We start from the raw sequence: 24,174 nt of genomic DNA on the forward strand, positions 1-24,174 counted from the left end.
GCTGTGAACAAACTGGTTGCGCAGGGCGCGTCTTCCAAACTACGCCGCCGGCCGCGGTGGTCGAGCGGTTCTAGGCGCTTAGGTCCGCAACTGCGTGACTGCTACGGTCGCAGGTTCGAATCCTGCCTCGGGCATCTATGTGTGTTATGTCCTTAGGATAGTTATGTTTAAGTAGTTCTAAGTTCTACGGGACTGATGACCTCAGATGTTAAGTCCCATAGTGCTCAGAGCTATTTTTGAGCCAGACTACGCCGGTAAGGAGTTCTTCAGAAACGGGACAGCGTCTGACTGGCGTACCAGTGAAAACTACGTTCAAATAGCATTCGGTTTCTCTGCGTGTTTACTGAAGGAAACGTCTGGGCTTGCAATCGTCTGCAGATGTTTTGTATCCTCATTTCTTATTTCTAACGCGTAGTCTGCAGAAAAACTGAAGCAAGATGACGTTATTCACTAGAGATAACAGTTTTCTTGCTATATGGCAATCATGAGGCAGGATATGGGAAAATTTGGGGGATATGGCATCCTCCTTACTTGGTGAACCTCTCCTAAGCTGTTCAGTACTTATTTTCGTCGGGAAAGTCTAGGTATTCAGCCTTTTTTCCACTTTCTGGACAAGAAAACAGAGCCAGCGCGACAGAGGCTGCCTTCAGAGTGTGGCGTCTCTTGTAGCCGTGCTCCCGTCTTCGTGTGTCATGACCAGTTCCACAGAATCTGCTGTTACACACTAAGCAGAAAAGTGGGTGTTTCTCTCTATGCACTCCTGTATCTTGTTACTAGGGAAGCTGTCCAGTTTGAAAAAGGGTAAGCGTAGGGCAGCTGCGTCTAGAAAAACGATGCCATTCTGTCGCTAAACTTGTGCTTACGGGCGCTTCACGTCAAATTCATCTTTCTGTACTTAAATAATATTACATCACGTTACACTGCATCAGCAAAGATGAGCAGAGTCGGGTCCGCGGGATGTAAAAAGAAGACAAGGATGTGCAATTTGTTCGGGTGGAAGAATATAAAATTATTGAATATAGTAAAACATTAATCACAGTGCTAAATTTAATTTCCTAAAACATTAATTTTAAGAGTGTCTGTTTAGGTATTCTTCGATTGAATAGAAGGAGTTGATGAACAGAAAATTCTTGGTTCAGCTTTAAATCTCTCCGCTTACACCTTCAGAGATTTGATATGCCACGGTAGGTGTACATTGATGTGACACGTTTCTCTACTGAGATTAAGCCCTTGAAGTCTTCACAGAGCTTAATTTTAGTCGTTGCATTATATTCACGTTATCTTTATTTTCTTAAGAAAAGGACAATATTGGTGACCACAAACGGTGGTAATGCGTATATGAATTGCCAAACAAATGTCAAAATATTAAGTTTTTAGAATAGATCTCTGCAGGATGTTCTAGGCTTGACGCCAAATATAATTTATATAAAACCTTTCTGTATGCTGTAAATACTATCCTCATATGTTGAAATTCTTCAAATAAATCATCCCGTATCTCATTAGTGAGTGGAAATAAGCAGAATACTTTCTCGATTTTTAAATCATCTCTATCAGCAACCATGCCTACTGCAAACTTAGATGGACTAAGGCGCTCCATTAATTTAGGTTGTCGCTTTCGAATTACGAATGTGAGCTACTTGTTGTCCAAGTAGGTAACACTTTGCATTTCTAGTAGTTCATAGTTGGAACAGACTGTTTCTGCAGCCCGTGTTGTTCTATGAGAAGTACTGAACTGTACCTTCCGAGTCCTTGTCACAACTTCATGATACTGTATTTGCCTTGAATCACGCGTTGATGCTTAAAAATACTTTGCTAGCTGGTTTTTATGTAAGAGGACGGTCTACTAATACACAAACAGAAGTTTTTGCAGCAAAAGTGAAATTTCGTGAGCATTTGTAATGATGACAAGTTGTTTCGTACAGGCTTCTGTTTGTGTCAACTTTATATTCACGGTGTCTCTAAGAGTCGAAAGGCGCAATTTCTCTGGCGTTTCGACAAATGCCTGCAGCGTGCACCTGGAGTCAGCCCAGACAATATCTGTTCATCGCGTATTTCATGTGACGCCCTGTGTCAACAGCAAGCTCCGCTTTGTTGCCCACTACAAACAAAAAATTATTTTTAAATCGAAATTTTACGTGCCCATTCGAGAGAGGGATCCTAAATTAGTCTAGTCCGACATTCGTTTTATCGACATGTATTAAAAGGGATTAAGAACTCGAAGAATAAACAGCATCCAGCAGCGACTTACTAGCGCTGCATGTTTGGCGGTCGCAGTCAACGCGTCCAAAGGCAGTACTGTCCCTCTTAATACACGTCGATAAAACTAATATCGCATTAAACTAATTGGCACCGTTATGTCGAACGGGCACGTAAAATTCCGCTTTACGAATCATTTTGTTTGTAATGGGAAACAAAGGGACGCTTTCTGTTGACTGATGAACACTATTTGGGCTGACTACAACTATAAAACGCAAAAAAAAGCACTGAGAACATATGCTGAAACAAAAAGAAAACATGCACCTAGCGACTCTTACAACAGACATCGTAGATACTACGTACAGGCTGAATCACCTAAAACTTGTACCGCAAGTATTGCGGAAATGGAGAGCGCTGTTGACGTGCTGTTTTCACACAATGCATTGGAAGTCAGGGCCTCGTATTGTTAGCCAATACACGGATTGTAGCAATACTTAGAAAGCATACTTTTTTGTGAAAACATACACTTTCTAGAAAGGAACAATGCCTATTGACACTAATAAACTAAAAGTAGGATAAATTAGGATCTTAGTTGTGTTTGTTGCAGGATTCTAGGGCGAGTCGTTTACGAGATATCGTATTTTGAAAAGTTCCCATACTGATACTTGTTCAGTACGTGTGGTAGCACGTAGGCGCACACACTAGTTACACAGATTCTGACCAGTAACGAGTCAATTCACCATTACAGGTTGAGTTCAAAATGACCACCGGCAGCTGCAATACAAGCTTCCAATCTGGTGTAGAACCACTGCTACCCACGTGCTAGCATTTCAGCGGAGATGTCCGAGCAGGCTGTGTAATATGTCGTTGCATATCATCGGGTGCAGCTGTTATGTCCTTGTACACAACGTCTTTCAGCTTTCCCCGCGGAAGAAAGTCTACGGCCGCCAAATACAGGAACTGCATCCAATCCAACTATTTGGAAACAATTCGTGGAGATACGCTTTAGTACTTTGTGCACTATGGCCTGGAGAGCCATCATGTTGGTACCACAGGTTCCTCCCAGTCTGCAGAGAAAAGTCTTCTACCATCTGTGGAAAGTGGTCTGTGATACGCATTCAGTGTTCCGTCTATGAAAAACGGTTTTATGAGCTTCTGGTTCAGTATGCCACACCACACGTTTACATTCCATGGACGCTGACGTTCCACCTAACGAAGCGAACGGAGATTGTCAACAGACCAAAAGTGCATGTTTCGGCGGCTTAGGTGGCTGTGATTGGTAAATGTGGCTTTGCCACTAAACAAGAGACACGATACATCTGGAATATCTTGCTTTACTGCCCATGTATTGAACACAACACGATTCTCATCATTTCCATGCAGCTCTTGAGGGATACGGATATGAGAGGGATAGTTCAAATGGTTCAAATGCCTCTAAGAACTATCGGACTTAACATCTGAGGTCATCAGTCACCTAGACTTAGAACTACTTAAACCGTACTAACCTAAGGACATCACACACATCCATGCCCGAGGCAGGATTCGAACCTGTGACCGTAGCAGCAGCGCGGTTCCAGACTGAAGCGCCTAGAGCCGCTCGGCCACAGCCGTCGACTGTGATAGGGATGGAACCTATGTCGATAGACAATGTGTAGGATACTTGCCTGATTCGTGCCACTTCCTCGTGCGATTGTGCGAGACCTAAGGTGCGGATCAAGTGTAACAGCAGCAAGAACATTAATTTACTCCTGTTCCATCGTCACTTGTTCCCTTCTGTTACAATGCCTAGGACGTTACAGTACCACTTTCACGCAACTGGTTAAAGAGGTTGATCGATAATTGCCGAGATGGTTGATGTCTATTGGGATGTCTTGCTGCATATACCGTACAAGAACAAACTGCATTCTTCCTACACTCTCCATACCCCGTGAGCATCTCGGCTTTTTTGCACTGGGAAGTCCCATCGTTCGCTCAGGACCTACTGCTTGGACTGCCCCACATTGACTAACTACCAAGCCGCAGTGCACTCAAACGAACCCACAACCCCGCTGTAAGCCAACATAACAGCCTCGTACCTAGCGACTACGCTGACTGAATGGCACAAACTAGTGTCGGTGTGGAAATTTTTCAAAATACGATATCTCGTAAACGACTCGCATTAGTGTCCTGCAGGAAACATCACTGACACTCTGATTTACCACACTATGAATCTGAAGTTGACAATAGGCACTGTTCCATTTCAAATAGCGTATGTTTGCTGACAAAAAACACTTTCTAAATATTGTTAAAATCTGTTTATTTTCGAACATTGCGAGCCCTTTACTAGCAATCCATTCTATGAAAAACACATCAATAGCTCTTCCCATTTCCGCAGTATTTGCGGTGCAAGTTTTGGGTGATTCACTATGAATGATCTGGTGTTCCTTGCTTTCACAATTTGTTCGTTGCGCGACAGAGTGGAGCGGTGTCAAATACATTCCTGTTTGACTTGATCTTAAATACTGTGGTGAGGTCGAGCATGTTTAGGGAGTACGTAGCAGCCATTGTAAAATTTTATGCGAAAGTTACTGCCGAAAGTTTTCTCTCTCTTTTTTTTTTTTTTTTTTTTAAATCGCGGTGATATATTGTCCGAGGAATTATTTAATTGCGTTTTCCGGCGCGGCGCACTTCCTCTCTCGCCCAAGTCCGCCGCCGCTCTGCATCTGGTGGCCCCCCACGTAACAGCCTGACAACACCCCCGGTGACTGCGAGCTTCCGCGACGCCCCGCCAGAGGTCTCTGCGGCGCGCCCGCTGCCGGCGCGGTCTGCGGTGACGCGCCAGTTGGCCGCCAGCCGCCGGACAGAGCGGACGTGTGGGTGAGTGGTCCGGCGCCTGTCGCGTGCGAGTGCTGCAGGGACGTGTCGGCGGCATCCGGCCCGTGGTCCACGCGTCACTGCCAGACTCCTGCCGCCGGGGAAAGAAGAGGAACGCCTCCCGGTGTCCGTGGACGGCGCCGCCGTCGCTGGCCAGTCTCCAGTTGAGAGGTTAGTCTCTAGGCAGTGAAAGTGAGCTGCTGACAGTACCGTGCGAGTTGAGCGTGGGCGGCGAAATTCTGAGTGCGGCCTCATGTCGTATCACTATATGTGTGCCTACCGTATTTAGTTTAGAACTTTCGTGCGTCCACGAAATGGAATTAAGGCAGTACTTTTTTCCGTTCGAAAACTTTCACCCTTCTTTCGGTTGCACCTTTTAAATGGAACTCGTAGCGTCAGTACAGTACTTTGCCGATTTCCTAATGCATCCGTAACAATGCTTATTCCAGTCGAGAAAACATGGTTTTTCTTTCCTTTTTACTTACAGGAAGTGATGCTAGTCTTTCCTCCTTTTCTGCTATTTATAGATAAGAACTGCGTCGGGAAAACGATCAGAGCTGCAATAATGTGCAATTTTTAAAGGAGTTTCGGTCAAGTGAGCATCTTCAGTTCACCATTACGTCAGATTGCAAGCGCATACTTATCAGTTGCAGTATTTGTCTCTTGTACATGCGTCTATTGTATTACGCATTTTTCTGTCAGTAAGTGCACAAATTGTCGGTCCATTGGAGTGTGGCATGTGCTGTATCACCAAGACAGTACATTGCCATTTGTTGCAAAGATCAGCTTTTGATTTTAATGTGAGTGGACGCCACAGCCTAGACAGATCTGAAAAAAGACATCTTTCATCATTCTATTGGGCTGTATTTTAACTTACTGAACTTAAGTTCGTGCACGGACCATTTTCAAATGCATCTGTAACAGATATTACACAGTCTCCTCATACGAATCTTTCTCGCCATGCGTAATTGTGCATAGCGTGGTCGTGAATGTGCGTGATCTCGTGATTCATAGCTACAAAACATATCTATACACAGCTGTTTATGGAACTGTCACATGTGGGCAAGTGCTACCATTCTATATCCAGCCAGCAATTTTTTTTAACATACTCTGTCCCTATCCTGGTCGTTGGAGAAACTTTCTCTCTCAAACTGCAGCATCCCGTGAGATTTGGAGTAATTTCTTAGCGCCTTTCTGATCGAGTGGAAAGTCTTCGGCAGCCTTCTGTCCCAAAAGTCAGCTTCGGCACGCAATTGATTCACTGCGCTGCCTGTGTCCAATACACGTGTAAAAGAAGATACTCGTCGTTGAACCACAGGTGAAAAGCCTATCTTGTGTACACGAAGTCGAGTGCGTTTGTTTCGTATTTATTGTCCAGGCCTACTAACAAACTATCCCTAGCGCGCCTGTGCCCTGACGAACAGAATCAGCTCATTAACTGTAGCACTGTGCCGGTAGACAGCTGTCTGCGCCGCACCTCCCCGCCACTTCCACATCGTCGTTAAGCCCTCGCGGCCGCCAGAAGCCGGCGAGGACCGCTACGCCGACAATGCGTCGCTGGCGCGGGTCCGCGGCGCGCTCGTTTGCGTGCTAACGAGGGCGACATTCGCCCAAAACAATGGCTTCGTTTCCTGTTTACAAGCGGCGGCGGCGCTGCGCGTGCCCGCCAGGCAACCCGGCAGCCCGCACGCTGCTAACGACCCTCGCGCTAAGTGACGCCGCGCCCGGAGCACGTCTCGATAGCGGCCGGCCGGTCTCTCCGGCGCCACACAGCTCCGCCGCTCACCGTGCTAGTGCACTTACCAGCCGTTAGCCCCCTACTCCGTGCTCTCGCGTAATACCTCCTACTTGCACGACGTAAAACTTCTTAAAGGAAAACGATACATTCAATAGCGATTGAACGGCAGTTTAAATACGATTCTATTACGGTTTTATGTTTAAACTGCCACCAGCCGGTACACGGACACGTAATCGGTATCAGTGGTATATTATTTAGTGCAGGCAAAATTTTGGATAGGGCTCGTAACTGCCAGAGACTTTATTTTTACATTTTTTATTACTAGTACCACACGTAACAAAGAATACGAAAGTGTGTACTTTCCTTGCTAAGTTTAAGAACTGAGCACGACTAAGTGCAGTATCGAACGCTAATACGTTCACTGCTATTACGTTTAATTCACTCTGGCACTTTAGTAATCTAGTACTGACTGGCATGTGGTCATATAAACAGACACAAACACACTGTACGTACTTAATCCAGTAAGCTGAGCCCTCGCAGTTTCGGTAGAAATCAAGCGTACTAGGAATTAATCTGCTAGTTACCGTCTGGCGGTGAGAAAACACGTGTTGATCTTAAAATTGAGTCTACACCGCACCTACACCTATGAGTTTCTTAAACTGCACAGTGACATAGCTATTACTTTTAGTCCGATATTGTTTTCCTGCGTAGTTGGCGCATCTTGATCATAAAAACATCTAGCGCTCCCTGCATTTTGTACTGCTCAAAAACTTTTCGCTTTTGGCAAGGACCTAACAGACTCAGTGATCTGTAACAATCTCTCTGTAACGCAACTTCCTGAAAGATTACACCTATTACAAGCTTCGCGACAGTGAATGGAGCAGTGTTTCGTTCCATGCTAACGAGTGGAGTTACACAACGAATGAGATGAAATACGTAAACGCGATTTCCTCGCTATAACTGCAAAGCTGTAATATATTTGAGAATCTTCCTCGTGCCACCAACACAAGCTATTTTTTTATGTTTTTTGACCGACAAGTACAGAGTGGCCTAGATAAAACCGGCCTCTGCGCTGAAAGGAATATGAATGAAGAAAATCAACGTACACCACCGCTTTCTTACGTTTGTATTGTACATTTTCATTATTAACTATGTAATTAACAGTTTAAGTAACAGATTTACTTGTATTCGTTTAATGAGCATATTTTAGAAAGGAATTTAAAGTCAGTGTTCAAAATGTTCTCCGCCAACATCCAAGCAAAGTTGTGCACGTCGAAGCATGTTAAGGAGAGCACTTTTCATTACTCTTTGAGCAATGTTCGAAATTTCTTCACATATGTTGTTTTTTTATGTGCCAAGTGCTCTGCGATTGTTGCGGTAGACTGTAGCCTTTAGAAACCCCAGAGGTAAAAGTCACATAGTGGCAAGTCGGGAGAGCGGGGTGCCCACAAGCCCTTACTAATGGTCCTCTCTTCTGTAAAATCAGTATGTATACGAGCTAAGGACAAATCCGACGTAAGAGAACTTGCCCCCTTTTGCAGGAAATATGCACATTTTTCGTTTGGAGTTACCAGAGCCGAAAATTCATTGTAGAGTTGCAAGTAAACATGTGTGTCGACAGTCTCGTCGAAGAAAAATGGCCCCATAATTCTGTTACCAGATACAGCACACCATACACCAATTTTTAAATCGTGTAACGGCTTTTGCAGTATTCCACCAGGATTCTCTGTAGCCCAGTGTCTTGTGTTTTGTAAATTAACGTAACCCGACAGATGAAACCAAGCTTCATCCGTCGAAAAAATGACGAACGGATCAAGATGTCCCCCAGCGACATTTTCCAGCAACCAGTTACAGTAATGTGTACGCTTACCCTTGTCCGTTTCTTTTATTTGCTGAACGACTCTGAGACGGTATTTAATTTTTAAGCAGTGAATGACGCGTTGACTCGAGCTGCGAGATATTCCACATTGCTCTGATAATCGTCGTGTTGACTTGTAGGGGCTTCTTTCAGTGTGTGCCGTCACGTTTCCCTCAACTTCAGGTGTACGTACAGTCGGTGCCTTATTTCCTCTGTGAATTAACAACACTGTCTGTCGAACGCCACACTTTCTCTACATCCTGAATCGTTGATTTTGCAGGAATAGTACTTTCAGGAAAGTTTTCATGAAAAGTGTCACGAACAACTTTAATGGATTCAGACCGCACATATTCTTCAACAATGAACACGCGTTCTTCAATGGAGTAAGGCATGACAGTGAAGTACACAGTTTATAGCGACTGCTCTCCGTATGGAAATGGCAATGAGCATTTGCCGTCATTGGCCGGGAGGCCACTTACGGAGCAGGTCCGATCGCCTTGGTGCAGGTCTTATTACATTCGACACCACATTGGGCGACCTGCACGCCGGGTGAGGATGAAATGATGACAACACAACACCCAGTCCCTGAGCGGAGAAAATCCCCGATCCAGCCGGGAATCGAACCCGGGCCCCTTACGACGGCAGTCCCTCACGCTGACTATTCAGCTATCGGGGCGGACACTTCCCGTATGAACTACTCACACACTACTGCTGTTGGATGGTGGCAAAGAAACTGACGCGCTAGTAATGCTACTCACGCGCGCTCGCATTCCCGTTCGAGCCGGTTTTGTGTACGCCACTCGGTAGTTTCGCTCAAATAAACATGTAATCTATATCTCTTCAAATAGCCTCACTTACAAGCAATATCACCGTTCCCGTGAGGAAGACGAACATCAGCTGTATAAGTTGTCTGTTTCTGATTAAACTCTGACCTCCGTGGCTGCATCACACTGTGACAGACTGTTGATTTATTCACCTTATCTATTTTGCCACGTAATGTTCCGGACACATTCTTATCTCGTTTGAGGATGGCCGTTCGACCGATACTATTTGTGTGTGCGCAAAAATATTCATTAGAGCAACTTTTGTTAGTTCCATGACGCCATTTTTTAAATATTTTAAAGGTGTGCAGTAGACCTACTGTCTACAGAAAATGTAAAAGACATCACGATGACTTACACCGTGTTAAGACGCTTACTACTCCGATTTCGTAAGTTCAATACCTACGGTGTTCCGACGTACCTTACACTTGCATAGTTTCCATAGCTCGTGCGAAGCGAAACATCGTTGCGAAGCTCACAATATGTGGGGTAGATACCTGATTACAAATCACCGACTTTCTTACGTTTCTTTCTGAGTGTGAAGATTTACTAAAAAAAAAAAAACACTGTACGAGCCGGCCCTGAATGCCCAACGGTACAGACTGGCTGCCGTGTCATCCTCAACCCTGATACGGAGGGTCATGTGGTCAGCACACAGCTCTCCCGTCCGTTCTCAGTTTTCGTGACCGGTGCCGCTACTTCTCACTCAAGCAGCTCCTCAATTGGTCTCACAAATGCTGAGTGCACCCCGCTTGTCAACAGCACTCGGCAGACGTGGACGGTGACCCAGTCAAGTGCTAGCCAAGCCCTACAGTGCTTAATTTCGGTCATCTGACGGGAACCGGTCTTACCATTGCGACAAGGTCGTTGAGGTGAAACTTTACGAGACAGTTCAAAATATAGCAGGTTTTATCACGTCCGTGGTGCATCAGTTGTGTTGGAAAGTCTCATCGTACGAAGAATTAAACCTTTCATTCTGTATATAGAATGCAAATATACGAGAGACACAGGCAGCCCTTAGGATTACCACCTGTTTTCTGCCTGCTGGACGGCGGTTAATTAATTCCACTCATATTAAAATCCATGGAGAAGAAATAAAAACTTTGAGGTTCGCCGATGACATTGTAATTCTGTCAGAGACAGCAAAGGACTTGGAAGAGCAGTTGAATGGAATGGACAGTGTCTTAAAGGAGGATATAAGATCAACATCAACAAAAGCAAAACGAGAATAATGGAATGTAGTCGAATTAAGTCGGGTGATGCTGAGGGAATTAGATTAGAAAATGAGACACTTAAAGTAGTAAAGGAGTTTTGCTATTTGGGGAGCAAAATAACTGATGGTGGTCGAAGTAGAGAGGATATAAAATGTAGACTGGCAATGGCAAGGAAAGCGTTTCTGAAGAAGAGAAATTTGTTGACATCGAGTATAGATTTAAGTGTCAATAAGTCATTTCTGAAAGTATTTGTATGGAGTGTAGCCATGTATGGAAGTGAAACATGGACGATAAATAGTTTAGACAAGAAGAGAATAGAAGCTTTTGAAATGTGGTGCTACAGAAGAATCCTGAAGATTAGATGGGTAGATCATACAACTAATGAGGAGGTATTAAATAGGATTGGGGAAAAGAGAAGTTTGTGGCACAACTTGACTAGAAGAAGGGACCGGTTGGTAGGACTTGTTCTGAGGCATCAAGGGATCACAAATTTAGCATTGGAGGGCAGCGTGGAGGGTAAAAATGGTAGAGGGAGACCAAGAGATGAATACACCAAGCAGATTCAGAAGGATGTAGGTTGCAGTAGGTACTGGGAGATGAAGAAGCTTGCACAGGATAGAGTAGCATGGAGAGCTGCATCAAACCGGTCTCAGGACTGAAGACCACAACAACAACAACAACATCCACGATTTCCGCTCAGATTATATAAAGTGATGCAGATGTATTGGTTAAGTATCCACAGTCTCTCTCGTTACATCCACCAGTTTCCCTTCGTCCTGAATCTTTGTCGTAATTCCTACAAAAGTCGTTAACGCTACAGAAAAATTGCTCTCTTCGTTGATTTTTATCTCCCATCAGTTGGAGCTCCAGTGAAGATAGAGATTCTCATACCGAAAACATTACGTGATTGCTGCGACTATTATACATCATATTCAGAACGTAGTCGCCATCAAACCTCGATTAAAGCGCAATGAGAACTGGATGCACGGATCCACACAGTGTTATCCTAAAGGACTTCGCTCTCGTTCTTCCGATTTGCTGCCGTAACTTGTTGAATCACGCCACCATTCCTCATTTTGGAAAATACTACTTTATGTACCATGTGAATCTTGATGCCAGGCATATTCAGTAACGAACGGAAATTTTGCAAGGTTGCGTTTATTTTGCCACGAAACAGTATAAATAGGTGATATTAAAATCGAAACAATACAGAACTTAATCAATTTCGACATGCATAACGATGGAAAAAAACGAAGAACATTTTTGTCTAACTTAACGGATTTGCGCACATATTCTGACAATTGGTTAATGTTCTCAGTATGGAGTGTGACCACCTCTGGCACCAATACAGGTCTGTCGACCACAGGGCAAGCTGTGAATGATGTCATTAATCTCATGTTGGGGCAATAACGCCCATTCTTCCTGCAGAGCTGCTCACAAGCCTTGGACCGCTACGGTCGCAGGTTCGAATCCTGCCTCGGGCATGGATGTGTGTGATGTCGTTAGGTTAGTTAGGTTTACGTAGTTCTAAGTTCTAGGGGACTGATGACCTTAGAAGTTAAGTCCTATAGTGCTCAGAGCCATTTGAACCAAGCCTTGGAGAGTGGTTGGTGGATGCTGACGTGGTGCAACTCGTCTGCCTAGTGCACCCCAGACGTGCTTCATGGGATTCAAATCGGGAGAGCGAGCAGGCCACGCCATGCATGCAATATGTTCCGTTTCCAAAAAACATCAATCACCCGTGCTCTATCAGTTCGAGCATAATCGTCCATCGATACGAAGTCTTCCCACAACACCTCGCAACAACCACGCATTAGATCCCAAGATCTTCTCACGGTACCTGACAGCAGTTAAATCTTTCTGATTCAGCCGTACCGTTTCATGAAGAGGTGTTCGAGTGGTCAACATAATCCCTGTCCACACCATTACGTATCCGCCTCGATATCGGTCTCTTTTCACGATGTTTGGGTCCTAAAATCGTGTTCCACAGGCCCTCTAGATGCGAATACCTCGAGAATCACTTTACGAACTACATCGGAACTCATCTGTGAAAAAAACGTGTGGCACGTTGACGGCTCCACTCTAGGCGTTCCCTTCTGTGAAGACCGCTAGAGCTAAACAGACAGCACGTTTCCAGCAACAAAGGTTGAAGCCTTCCGTACACCGTTTGCGTCTATACAACTCGTCCAGGGGATGCTGCGAGGTCAGATGGCAGTTGCAGTGCGGTGCTAAGGCGGTACCGTCGTGCCCTTACAGCCTAATAGCGGTCCACTCTTTCTGATGTCACACGTGGTCCGCCCTGTCCTAGTCTCCGGAACACAGTTTGGTCTCCATAAACTGTCGCCTCATCTGAGAAACAACGATTCACATTAAGCTATGGGACCACATCAGTTTGCGACTGTTCTGCTTCCATTCTCTCTATGGCCCTCCACAGCAGAGTGTCTGCAGGCATCTTCTCTGTGACAAATTGCACTGTCTGTGACTGTGTACACAGCGAATGTGCATGTGGGACTAACCTGCACAAAACTTGATAGGCGCCCTGACGTCTTAGCTGTCGTGGTTGCCCGTTGATCGAAATGCCATCTTCCTTTCAGAACACGATGTTAACGGCATCTGTTCACAATTTGTATGATTATATAGTGAATTAGACACAGGACGGTGAAATACCAGTTTGTTGCTTTAATTTTGGACACCAGTGTGTAATGTGTATTTTCGTTCACCGTCCTACGTGCCAAGTTCCCAGTTCTTAGCACAAGTGACTAACAACGGCGTGAAATGGAACAGCTTATTGGTAAGAAACTTCGGTAAGATCTATATTATGAGTAAGTTGTAAACATTCCACTGATTACTCTCAGCAGCGGATCTGAACCACAGTATATTATTGTGGCCAGAAGATTGATCTCGCACTTCGTAATGCTTCACGACGGTTCGAGGAATCCAGAGTCTGAAACTTATTAGACTGAACACTCAGTTACGAACCCGGCCAGGGATGCAGTGCCACGACACAGGTCTAGCTGTCGAGAGGATATCGGCTTAAGTCCCCGGTCAGCCACCGAGTTTAACGTTTACCTTGGTTGCCCAGAAATGCCTAAGGCAAATTCTGGGATGCCTCCTTTGAAGAAACATATAGTCGATTGGCGTCAGCGTCCTATCCCAATCAGAGTTTATGCTCCGTCTGTGATGCTCGCGTCGCCTGTGTAACGTTTGGCTGTAGGCTTTCTTCCCGTTAACATGATTACATACCTGTACAAAAAATTTGCATGTCGATCGCCCTGCCCCCACTGTCTTAGCTTGCGGGTCGATATAAAACTATTCCAACAATCGAGCGAAATGAAAATGAGCCTGAGAAGTACAATTAGGATGATCGATAAGTTAAATTTTGTGGCTGTTCCTGGCTTCTGTCAGATTGACGCCGCGCGGTCTAGGGGCGTCTTGTCACAGTCCGCCCCCCACTCCACCGTCGGAGAGAGGTTCAAGTCCTCCCTCGGACATGGGTGTGTGTGTGTGTGTGTGTGTGTGTGTGTGTGTGTGTGTGTGTGTGTGTGTGTGTGTCGTCCTTAGCGTATGTTAGTTTATGTTAGATGAAATAGTGTGTAAGCTTAGGGACCGACGACCTTATCGCAAATTTCAAATATTCCAGATTGGCAGTTTATGTCCCGCTCACTCATCTGCCTCGAAATCAAGTATTGAACACATCCTGTAGTCATCAATCTTCTAGCCGGTTTGATGCGGCCCACCACGATTTCCTATCTTCTGTCAACTTCTTTGGTTCAGAGTAACTCTTGCAACCTACATTCTCTGTCATGTAATACATATATTCCAGTCTCTGTCTCCTCCTGTGCTTTTTATCCTATATAATTCATTCTAGGACCACAGAAGTTACTTCCGGATATTAACTGAACTGAACTCCGCCCGCACAGGCCTTGGAAGATCCAACGGTACCGACCGGCCGCCGTGTCATCCTCAGCCCACAGGCGTCAATGGATGCGGACATAAAGGGTCATGTAGTGAGCACACCGCTCTCCCGGGCGTTTGCCAGTTTACGAGACCGCAGCCGCTACTTCTCAACCAAGTAGCTCCTCAGTTTGCCTCACGAGGGCTGAGTGCACCCCGCTTGCCAACAGCGCTCGGCCGACCGGATGGTCATCCATCCAGGTCCTAGTCCAGTCCGACAGCGCTTAGCTTCCATCTTACGGGAACCGGTGTTACCACTGCGGCAAGGCCGTTGGCGATGTCTTAAAAACACACATATTAACAAGCCGTCCCTTCGTTCTGTCCGTAAACTCCCCATGTTTTTTTTCTCACCCATTTTGCGGAAAACCTCGTCATTGAAACTTCCTGCAGATTAAAACTGTGTGTCGGACTGAGTTCGAACTGGGGACCTTTGCCTTTCGCGGCCAAGTGCTGTACCGGGCTGTGGCTTAACAGTGTCTCCGCAATATCCTTTCTTCATGAGTGCAGGTCTTGCGAGTTTCGCAGGAGAGCTTCTGTGAAGTTTGGAAGGTATGAGACGAGCTACTGGTGAAAGTAAATCTGTGAGGATGATTAGTGAGTCGTACTTGAGCAGCTCAGTCGGTAGAGCACTTGCCCGCGAAAAGCAAAGGGTCCGATTTCGAGTCTCGGTCCGGCACACGGTTTTAATCTGCCAGGATGTTTCATATCAGCGTACGCTCCGCAGCAGAGTGAAAATTTCATTCTGGGCGCCTCCTCGCTACTTGCCTTTCTAAATCCTTCTGTAGCACTACATCTGAAAGGCTTCGATTATCTTCTTTACCGGTTTTCCCAGAGTACGTCATTCGCTACCATAAAGTTCTGTGCTCCAAACGTACGTTCTCAGAAATTTCTTCCTCAAAGTAAAACCGATGTTTGATAGTAGCAGACATCAGTTGTCCAGGAATGCCGTCTTCGTCTTTCTCAAGGCTGCCCTCAGTCCGTACTCTTTAAGCGTTATACTGTTGATTCCACTCATCACGACCTGTAATTCGTGTTCACTTTGTCAGGATAGCAATGTCATCCGTGAATCTTATCATTGATATCTTTTCACCATGAATTTTAATCATGCTCCTGGACATTTCCTTTTTTTCCATCATTGCTTCATATATTTTACAGCAGGTACTAAAGACTGTATCGCTGTCTCACACCCTTTTTAATTCGAGCGCTTCGTCCTTGGTCTTCCATTCCTACTGTACTGAAGTACATACTAAAATACAAGACAGGTAACCGCGCGTACTCTCGCCTCCTGGGGCTAGTGTTTAACATTGGTGGCTACTGACACGGGCGGCCCAGGTTCGATTCCGTTTAACCAGCTCGAATTCTTTGTCGGGTGCAAAGTGTCGGAAATGGCTTGCACCAGGCTGTGAGCCATACTGCATTACTGTCTGTACGCAGACTGACAGAAGGAGAAAAAAGTGACTAAATTGGTCCTCCGTGCATTAACCTAATGTAACTTAATGTTCACAAATGTAGTCACTATCTACTTGCAAAAATGTTGTCTTTCTAATGAGTCACGGGGACGAACCTGATTGAAAAAGCATTCAGTGGTTTGAACGAAGCCTTTGTAAGCATTGTCTTGTGGACACTTTGCCTCCCTAAATTTTCGAAGTTGGAGTGACCCTCTCGCTTTGTTGTAGAGACGAATTCCTTAGAAGGGAGGGTTGGGCGGCGTCATTCCTTACGTCGCACTGGTGCCATTTCCTGATGACAGTGCAGGGGCCATCTAAGACTCAGCTGTTCATGCACTGCGTGTCTCTAAGGTGAAGAATAATTTTCTTTGCTCAAAGTGGCCTCCACAATTTGACTTGGTCATTCTTCGGCAAATCGTGAAGTTGCTAAGAACCAGAGACTGACTGACGAATTTAAAGACTCTGTACACAGACCTTGGCTTTATTTTGGAACTATAAATAGTAAAACACTTTCTCGCTACTCAATTGTAAAACACATTCTTTAACCACGACACGTTTCAGAGGCGCTGCTCCAACTCGAGGTAACTTCGGCAGTGTTACTCTCTGGAAAGAATCGAGATGGAATTTGTAAAGACGATTCACATTTGGTTTTGTGATTACAACAGAATTTGAAGTATTAACAAAGTAACACACTGTTTAAAATTGATACGGACTCCTGCAGTCCTTTCATATCTGCGTTGCAAATTTTTCTAGAATGCTCACCCAGCGTCCGAAGTTTAGAATACGTACACTGTTCGCAAATGATAACAAAAATGCAGTTTATGGCTTAGAAGTGAAAATTGTCTTGCACTATTTTTATCAAGTAAGTCATTGTTTTAGAGGCTGGCTCATTCCTAGCCTTTTTAGAAAATGTACCTTTACCTACAGTTTCAGATACTCTTTACGCTACAGCTTAAATCTGTACACTTCCCAAATAAAAGGAACCAACTTCCTGTGACCCGCGCGTGTCTATGAATTCCTCCCATCGCCGCATGTTCCACAAAAATAGTGACATAAATGTCTGCAGTCTCTAATCTGACGTTTCGCACAGTTTTCTGTGCTAACCAAATCGAATCAGCAGAAACGACCCCCCCTCAAGGTAGTGGTAGGGTCCGCATGTTTTGCGGATACAGTTTCCGCTTTCATGGCGAGCATAATGGCTGCTGCTTAGTCGGCGCCGTTTTTACCGTTCACCTGCAGCGGCAGCTCGCTTTGTTTCACGGAACAAACGGCTGATCAGCAAGTCACTCGTACTAATTGAACGTCACGGTCATTTGAAAAGGATAATTAAGTGCGAGACGGAGCAAATGATGCACGGAAGGCAGAAGAAGTCAATCGGCACTCTCTCTTTTTAGGGTATTCACCAGCAGCACGTCAAAACACTGGCAGAGGAGACACGTGTAAGTCTGTTGAGAAAAGTACGCTGCTGTTATCGTTGTAAGCTGAGTGGGGAATTTTGCTTCATTAGTCCTCTTCTTATTTCAGACGAATTTCTTTGGCCAGTGGTAATTAGACTTGCGCTCGCAGGTAAGCGAATGGTGAGGATAGGGCGAAGTACGTGCATGCAGCTTTCTTCACGAGCGCGTTGCATATTTTCATATCTTCCCACGAATGTGTCCGGTGCTCTTTGCTCTACGCCGATATAGTTCTTACGCGAGGAGGTGAGCGTTTTTCTGCGAGATTAAAAGTAGTAGCTTTTGTGTACCGATAGACTGAGGAACGGAAGATTTGTGTATTTAACAATATTCGACTGCGTTTAAAAATAAAAATATACTGATATTACTCTTCTTAAACAGTGAATTAAAAAAATACCCAAATACAGCGTTGAAATTTGCTAAATGTGAAATCCAAATTTCTAGACAGTGTGTGCCGTGCTTTGTACTGATTTGACGATGTACAGTTTCATTGAAAAACACCGCAGTTTTCGTCTCTTGGTACATAAAAATGTTTGGAATGTTCAGATTACAGAAAAATATACACTCTTTTACATAATGTCATCGCCGAAAATATTTCAAGATCTGTCGAGTGCTGTGATGCAGTGGTTAAAACCCTACACCGTTTTTGTAATATTGCAGAGATGATTGTAGAGACAGTCATATTCCGTATCGTAAGTTTTGTAATGTAACATAATCGTAAGTTAAGTCGGCAGAGGTAAGGAGGGTCCTGTAATGCACAAAAACCTGTCAGTTGTCATAAACAAGACACATTGCCTGTTTAGATATTGATTATTGTGCATGTTTTTTTGCCCATTTTGATACCTCTAAGAGCATTAGGTAAGGTGCAACATGCAGTAACTGCGTCTATGTTTGGCTCCAAAAGTAACCGTTTCTCCACACATGTAAGACGCCGGGTTATCAACTCTGTTGCTCGCTTTAATAAGGTGGATGCCAGCGGTTATAACCGTGAGAAACTGCGGGAACCCAAGTCTTTGCTGAATGCCCCGATTGACTGACACAGCATTAAATAGTTCACACGAGGTCGCAACGCTTTTGTGTGTCTGGCTTCAATACAAAGCCCGCCGTTAGTTGGTTATCTCTTAGTTACTTAGTTACATAATCGCCGGCAATCCCACAGCCTATACAGCCAGCACGAGATAGCGTACAAAGTACTGCTCCCTCTTTTTTTCGTGCCCATGACTTTACGTAGAAGCTGTTATTCATTTACCAGAAAATGCACAATTTTGCTCAAGTCCGCCCTTGAATTTGCGGTCATTCAGAATATCCAGTAGTAGTACATAAGTAATTGTTTTAGTGGAATAATTATCACAGCTGCGTTTCTGTCTTGTGCCGTCTTCTTTGTTCCACCCGTCATCGCTCATTGTTTCTTGCGGAATACGTAACAAGAATTGTGTGGAACGTAAGATATGCCTTTCACTTAAGTGTTTTACGCTTTTTCAGATGCCATCTTATGAAATTCGGTCACCTTCGTAAAGTAAGCAATAGCTATATCCAGTATCTGAACACATTGTACACCAACTGCAGTATCAGCTCGCGATTAGATCTGCTCACATGAGCGGCGTCTGAGTCACGTTTGTCTTACACTGGCGGCCCACACTTTCGCCTATATATTTCCGAACAGATGCCAAAGGAAATGGGCACATTCCTTCCGAAGGGCTTTAATATGAGAGCAGCCGTCGATGTGGTCAGAAGCTAGAAAAAACAACAACCAAAACATTCATTCTGGTTGAAAACATAATTACAAGGAATAGTCTGTAGAGGGAACGTGTTTCGAACTGAAATAGTTCAGCTGTGATTAGTGCAAAATTCTTAATCTGGACTTGTTCACTGGTCGTGCCCATACTGCTTTTTTATATTTGTCTCGAAGTAAGGCATAAGAATATCCGTGCAACGTTTGTGTTGCAAGACCCGAAAAGCCCCATACCTCTCCTGCAGAGCGGAACAGTACTCAAATAATCGCCCCCTTCAGTTCCTGTAGGTATCTTCGATAGCGGTAGATGTGATTTCCCCAAACTTCTTTCAAGCCTACACAATGCTATTGGAACACCACGAAGCACCTTATTCTGCTGTTCCGCGATGAAGGATGCAGCACAGTGAGCACATTAAGATACGCAACTCATCGAGCGGAGTTGAAAACCTCGTCCGGCCATCTTGACTTTACTACTTTAAATCCTTTGCCGAAGTGTGACGTGATTAAGCCAGCGTAACATAGACACGCTTTGTTTTCGTAACACAGCAACGTTTGCACGAGGCCTTGATATTTTTCGTACTACTGTTCTTTCACAAGTGAGATCAAATATCTGATAATGAAAGGATATTTAAGTTTTGTAGCACCTGTACGAAGAAAAGGTCTACACTGTAAACAAATAAGAACACATATTGTATAAATGTTATTTTAATGAAAGCTCTTCAGTGAAAACGTTACATTTATTTGACGGCAAAAATATTTCTCTTTGTTACTCGGCACTTATAAAGAAAACAGGATACAAATGATAAAGTGAAAAGACGCTATTTACTGCCTGTTAATATTGTCTGATACACTCGAAAAAATAATTTATATTGTTTTCAAATGTTTGGACTACTCTTTTGCTATCCTTTCAGTACATAGTAGTGTCGCGAGGTTACTACCATACGATCTTTGTCATGGACATCCGTTACGATTTTTATTTGGTTACCAATGTAAATGTCGTGTGACTAGAGCCTCCCGTCGTGTAGACCGTTCGCCGGATGCAAGTCTTTCGATTTGACGTCACTTCGGCGAGTTGCGCGTCGATGGGGATGATATGATGATGATTATGACAACATAACACCCAGTCCCTGAGCGGAGAAAATCTCCGACCCAACCGGGAATCGAACCCAGGCCGTTAGGATTGACATTCTGTCGCGCTGACCACTTAGCTACCGGGATTAGTAATATTCCGCCGCTACGGGCCGTCGACAAGCAACAAAGAATACAGAGTGACAAAACAAGTGTGTCAGTTTGACGCAACAATTAAATTATAGTAAACAAAACTAGAATATTTTCATTTCAATTACTTTTTATAGGAAACAACGGACTGTCCAGAACAGAGTAAAAGTATATTGCTGAAATAGCTCCGTAACAATATTAAAAACAAATCCATTATAACTACAATAGCTCTGGCGCAAATATATATCTGTCAGTCGAAGACGAACGCAAGTAACGACTCACTCAATAGTTTCGTTGTTTTCTTGTCCTGCGATACAGCGGTGGGTCGTGGTTCTCTAGATACTGTATTCCTCGTACCTCCAAGCTCGGTGGGGGTTCGAACATTCATTGCCTGTTGTATGAAACAGATTTTTCCAAAAATCATTAATAAAAGGATTTTCCCCTCCAAGTCGCCCTTCTCCCAATAGTTAACAACAACTTGAAATTATTATGTTCGTAGATTTATATTTGAAACTAATGCTTTATCGGGGAATCAAAAAAAGTGTGTAACTGGATGATCACTGCGGTGTAGTCGAGAGGCGTAGCGCTGGCGCCTGCTATCGCTGGTGACGCCAGTGAGGTGGAAGTGGCGAGAGGCGCCCACGTAACTGCACGGCGCTACAAACAGTGAGGCACACGGACACGATGTCAGTCGTACTTGAGGTTCCGACGAGAGTTAGAGGGAACCATTTAGACTCATCACGTTACTCTGCAGGTCCTTGCACATGTTTCTGGACTTGGACTTTGAACTGTGCTACGAGAAAGTGTTTCTCTTGAACAGTGCTTAGAGCAATGTTGCCAACGATAGTCTGTTTCAGCACAAGTGTTACACTGGTTCTATCAGTGTACGTAAGTGTACTTACGCTCTGACCAATAGTCACAGCAAATAAGTTGTGTAATGAAAGATAAGTGTTCAGTTTCACTATAAATATAATTCTTACATTTTATGCGCCCAATTATCATGTCATTTACTATCTGTTCAGAGTCTAATTGATTTCTGACAACTCGTCACAACAATTACACCTGACCTTACCTAGACGAAACCAAACAGTGCTGCATTTTCTGAGTCGATGGATCCTGCTACCGAGCTGCGGGATGACGCAAATGAGTCGCTGCGAAAGAACAGACACCACGCATTCACCCAAGTCCAGTGATTTTCAGGTGGCAAAAAATGGTTCAAATGGCTCTGAGCATTATGGGACTTAACATCTGAGGTCATCAGTCCCCAAGACTTAGAACTACTTAAACCTAACTAACCTAAGGACATGACACACATCCATGCCCGAGGCAGGATTCGAACCTGCGATCGTAGCAGACGCGCGGTTCCAGACTGAAGTGCCTAGAACCGCTCGGCCGGCTCATGTGGCAAAAGATGGCTTAGGCGCAAGTAAGTGCGAGATTGCAGTGGAACAGTAGCATCTATCTGCGGATGTAGGCTCCATCTCTTTGTCTGGGCCACCGCTCTCGAATACGAAACGTCTTAGCACAGAGCATTACTTTATACGAGATACATTAATTACCCGATCACACCGTGTTCTACTCAGGTACAAAGTGAAGATCTCTCTGAGAGGTGTAGCTGCTCTTGGCCTAGGCCTGAGGATGGCGCGCCACTGCTGCCGCGGCGGCCGCTCGCAAACAGCGGCGCCGGCGGCGGTGGGGGGTTCCCCGCGACCGCTAACGATGCGCCGCGAAACGAGGAGCAGCCAGCCGCCAGCCCCCAGTACTGGCGGTGGTGGCTGGCCTGCCCTGCCCGGCTCGTTACGCGGCTAACAGCCCCTGCTCCAGCTCCAGCTGCTGGTAGCGCCGCCCGGGCCAGGGCGCCCGCCCCCGCCCCCGCCGCCGCCGCCACCGCCACCGCGGCCGCCTCTGGACAGCGCTAATGAAGCGCGCCGCACCCCGCCAAGACTTGTCGCGGCTTCTGGCTGCTGCTGCTGCTGCCTGCCTGTCTACCAGCCACCCGCATGCCCGCTATCGTCGCCAGACGCGTGCGGGCTTCATTAGCCGCATTCTGTGCTGCCGTACAAGGCGCGCGCGTTGTGTATCTCCAGACCAAGATGGTACAGGGGCCCAACTGATAAAAGCCGTGAAAGATAAGCATATTCAGGAAGGATCGAAAACGGAAATAACAGGGTTTTTAATTGTTTCTGTCAGGGCGCAACCTTGACTCAGTCTTTTCGATACAAATTTTGGTTTGTTTTTGAACTAACTTCCCCATAAGCCAGAGCGTTGAGATTTTGAACACAGCTCAGAACTGGATGAGAATACAACATTAATTCGATTTCTTCCACGTAGCTCCCATACGGATGGTGGTGGGCGTCAGAATCTCGGCTGTGCTGCAGGACTGACATGTTGCTAAGGTAGATTCCGAATGCGTTCTAGGTGACACAGAAACGGACAAGTATCACTGAGCGCAGAGAGAGAGAGAGAGAGAGAGAGAGAGAGAGAGAGAGAGAGAGAGAGAGAGAGAGAGGGAGGGAGGGAGGGAGTTCGGTACAAATTTTGAAATTGATTTCGAGCTAACTTCCTGGTGAGCTACAGATATGACTTTCAACATAGCTCAGAGCTGCCTGGTAATGCAGTACTAACTCGCTTTCTTGTCTGGTGTGTGGCAGAGGGTACTCTCTGTACTGCTATCGTTTCTCTCTTTTTCTGCTCCGGTAGCAAACCGTTTGTGGGAAGAAAGATTGCTGGTAAGCCTCTGCACGAACTCTAATCTCTGTAATTTTTGCCATCGCGGTCGTTTTGCAAGATATACGTAGGAGGAAGCTATATATTTGTTGAGTGAACTGGAGAAAAGCTAAAATAAACCTAAAATTTACGACGTGTCTCCATTCTAATCTCATAAAAATTTTTGAAATCGCTCGAAAAATTTCGCATGCGCGTAGGACTAAAAAGCAGAAAATAATTATTTAAACAAAAATGAATTTTTAATGTTCCACGTTTCCACAACTGTGTAAAATCTGTCAAATGTTTTATCTTAGCCTCTCGGAGACTCCTAACCCCATACACGTCGTCCTGAAAATTTGTGTCTGTGAATAACAATAATGGCCATGAAAATACTTGTAAAATTTAGAGCGAAGAATGCAGAGCACGTACAATATGGTTTGACAGCTCATCACCTTACTATTACACCATTTACTAATTTCTGCATCGATATTTCACCTCCTCTACCGCATACGGCCCATTATTTTCGTTTTAAACCATTCAAAGTTATTAAAAACTCACCATCACGCCTTTTGAGGACTACTTCTCTAGGGTTAGGAAGGTGCATGGACGACAGGAGAAATTATTTTATAATTTGTAGACCGATTTAAGAACTCGATATGTCCAAAATTCATTTATATTTAAATAATATTTATTTATATGTTTTCCCATCCTCAGATCGCAGAGCGTAAACACTAGACAAGCGGCAGGCGAGTTGTGGGCTCTGCGGGCTATTGTGCACTCCCGGTTTCGAGGCGTCAGTCTGCGCTGAGTTTCGGTCACATAAGCAAGGCCGCCTCGATGATTGAATCTGCCGCCAACTGCGAAGTCTGAACCGTTCTTTCTTTACTGCAAGCAGAAAGGATTAGTGCAACAGAAATTTAGACTATAAGAAAAATGTTTGTGCTCACTATGTCCCAAAGATGTTAACTGACAACAACAAAAA

General features: G+C 44.9%; 1 protein-coding gene across 1 annotated transcript in view; it reads left to right on the forward strand.

Annotated features, from left to right (window-relative positions):
- Positions 1-24,174, forward strand: part of LOC124622783 (LIM domain-containing protein ajuba-like) — an 853,017-nt gene that overhangs the window by 9,827 nt on the left and 819,016 nt on the right. Inside the window, exon 2 of the mRNA XM_047148575.1 lies at positions 5,018-5,220. Coding sequence (XP_047004531.1) covers positions 5,018-5,220 — 203 coding nt within the window. The remainder of the gene's footprint in view (positions 1-5,017; positions 5,221-24,174) is intronic.

This window comes from Schistocerca americana, chromosome 7, assembly GCF_021461395.2.
Source record: "Schistocerca americana isolate TAMUIC-IGC-003095 chromosome 7, iqSchAmer2.1, whole genome shotgun sequence".
NCBI classification, from domain to species: Eukaryota; Metazoa; Arthropoda; class Insecta; order Orthoptera; family Acrididae; genus Schistocerca; species Schistocerca americana.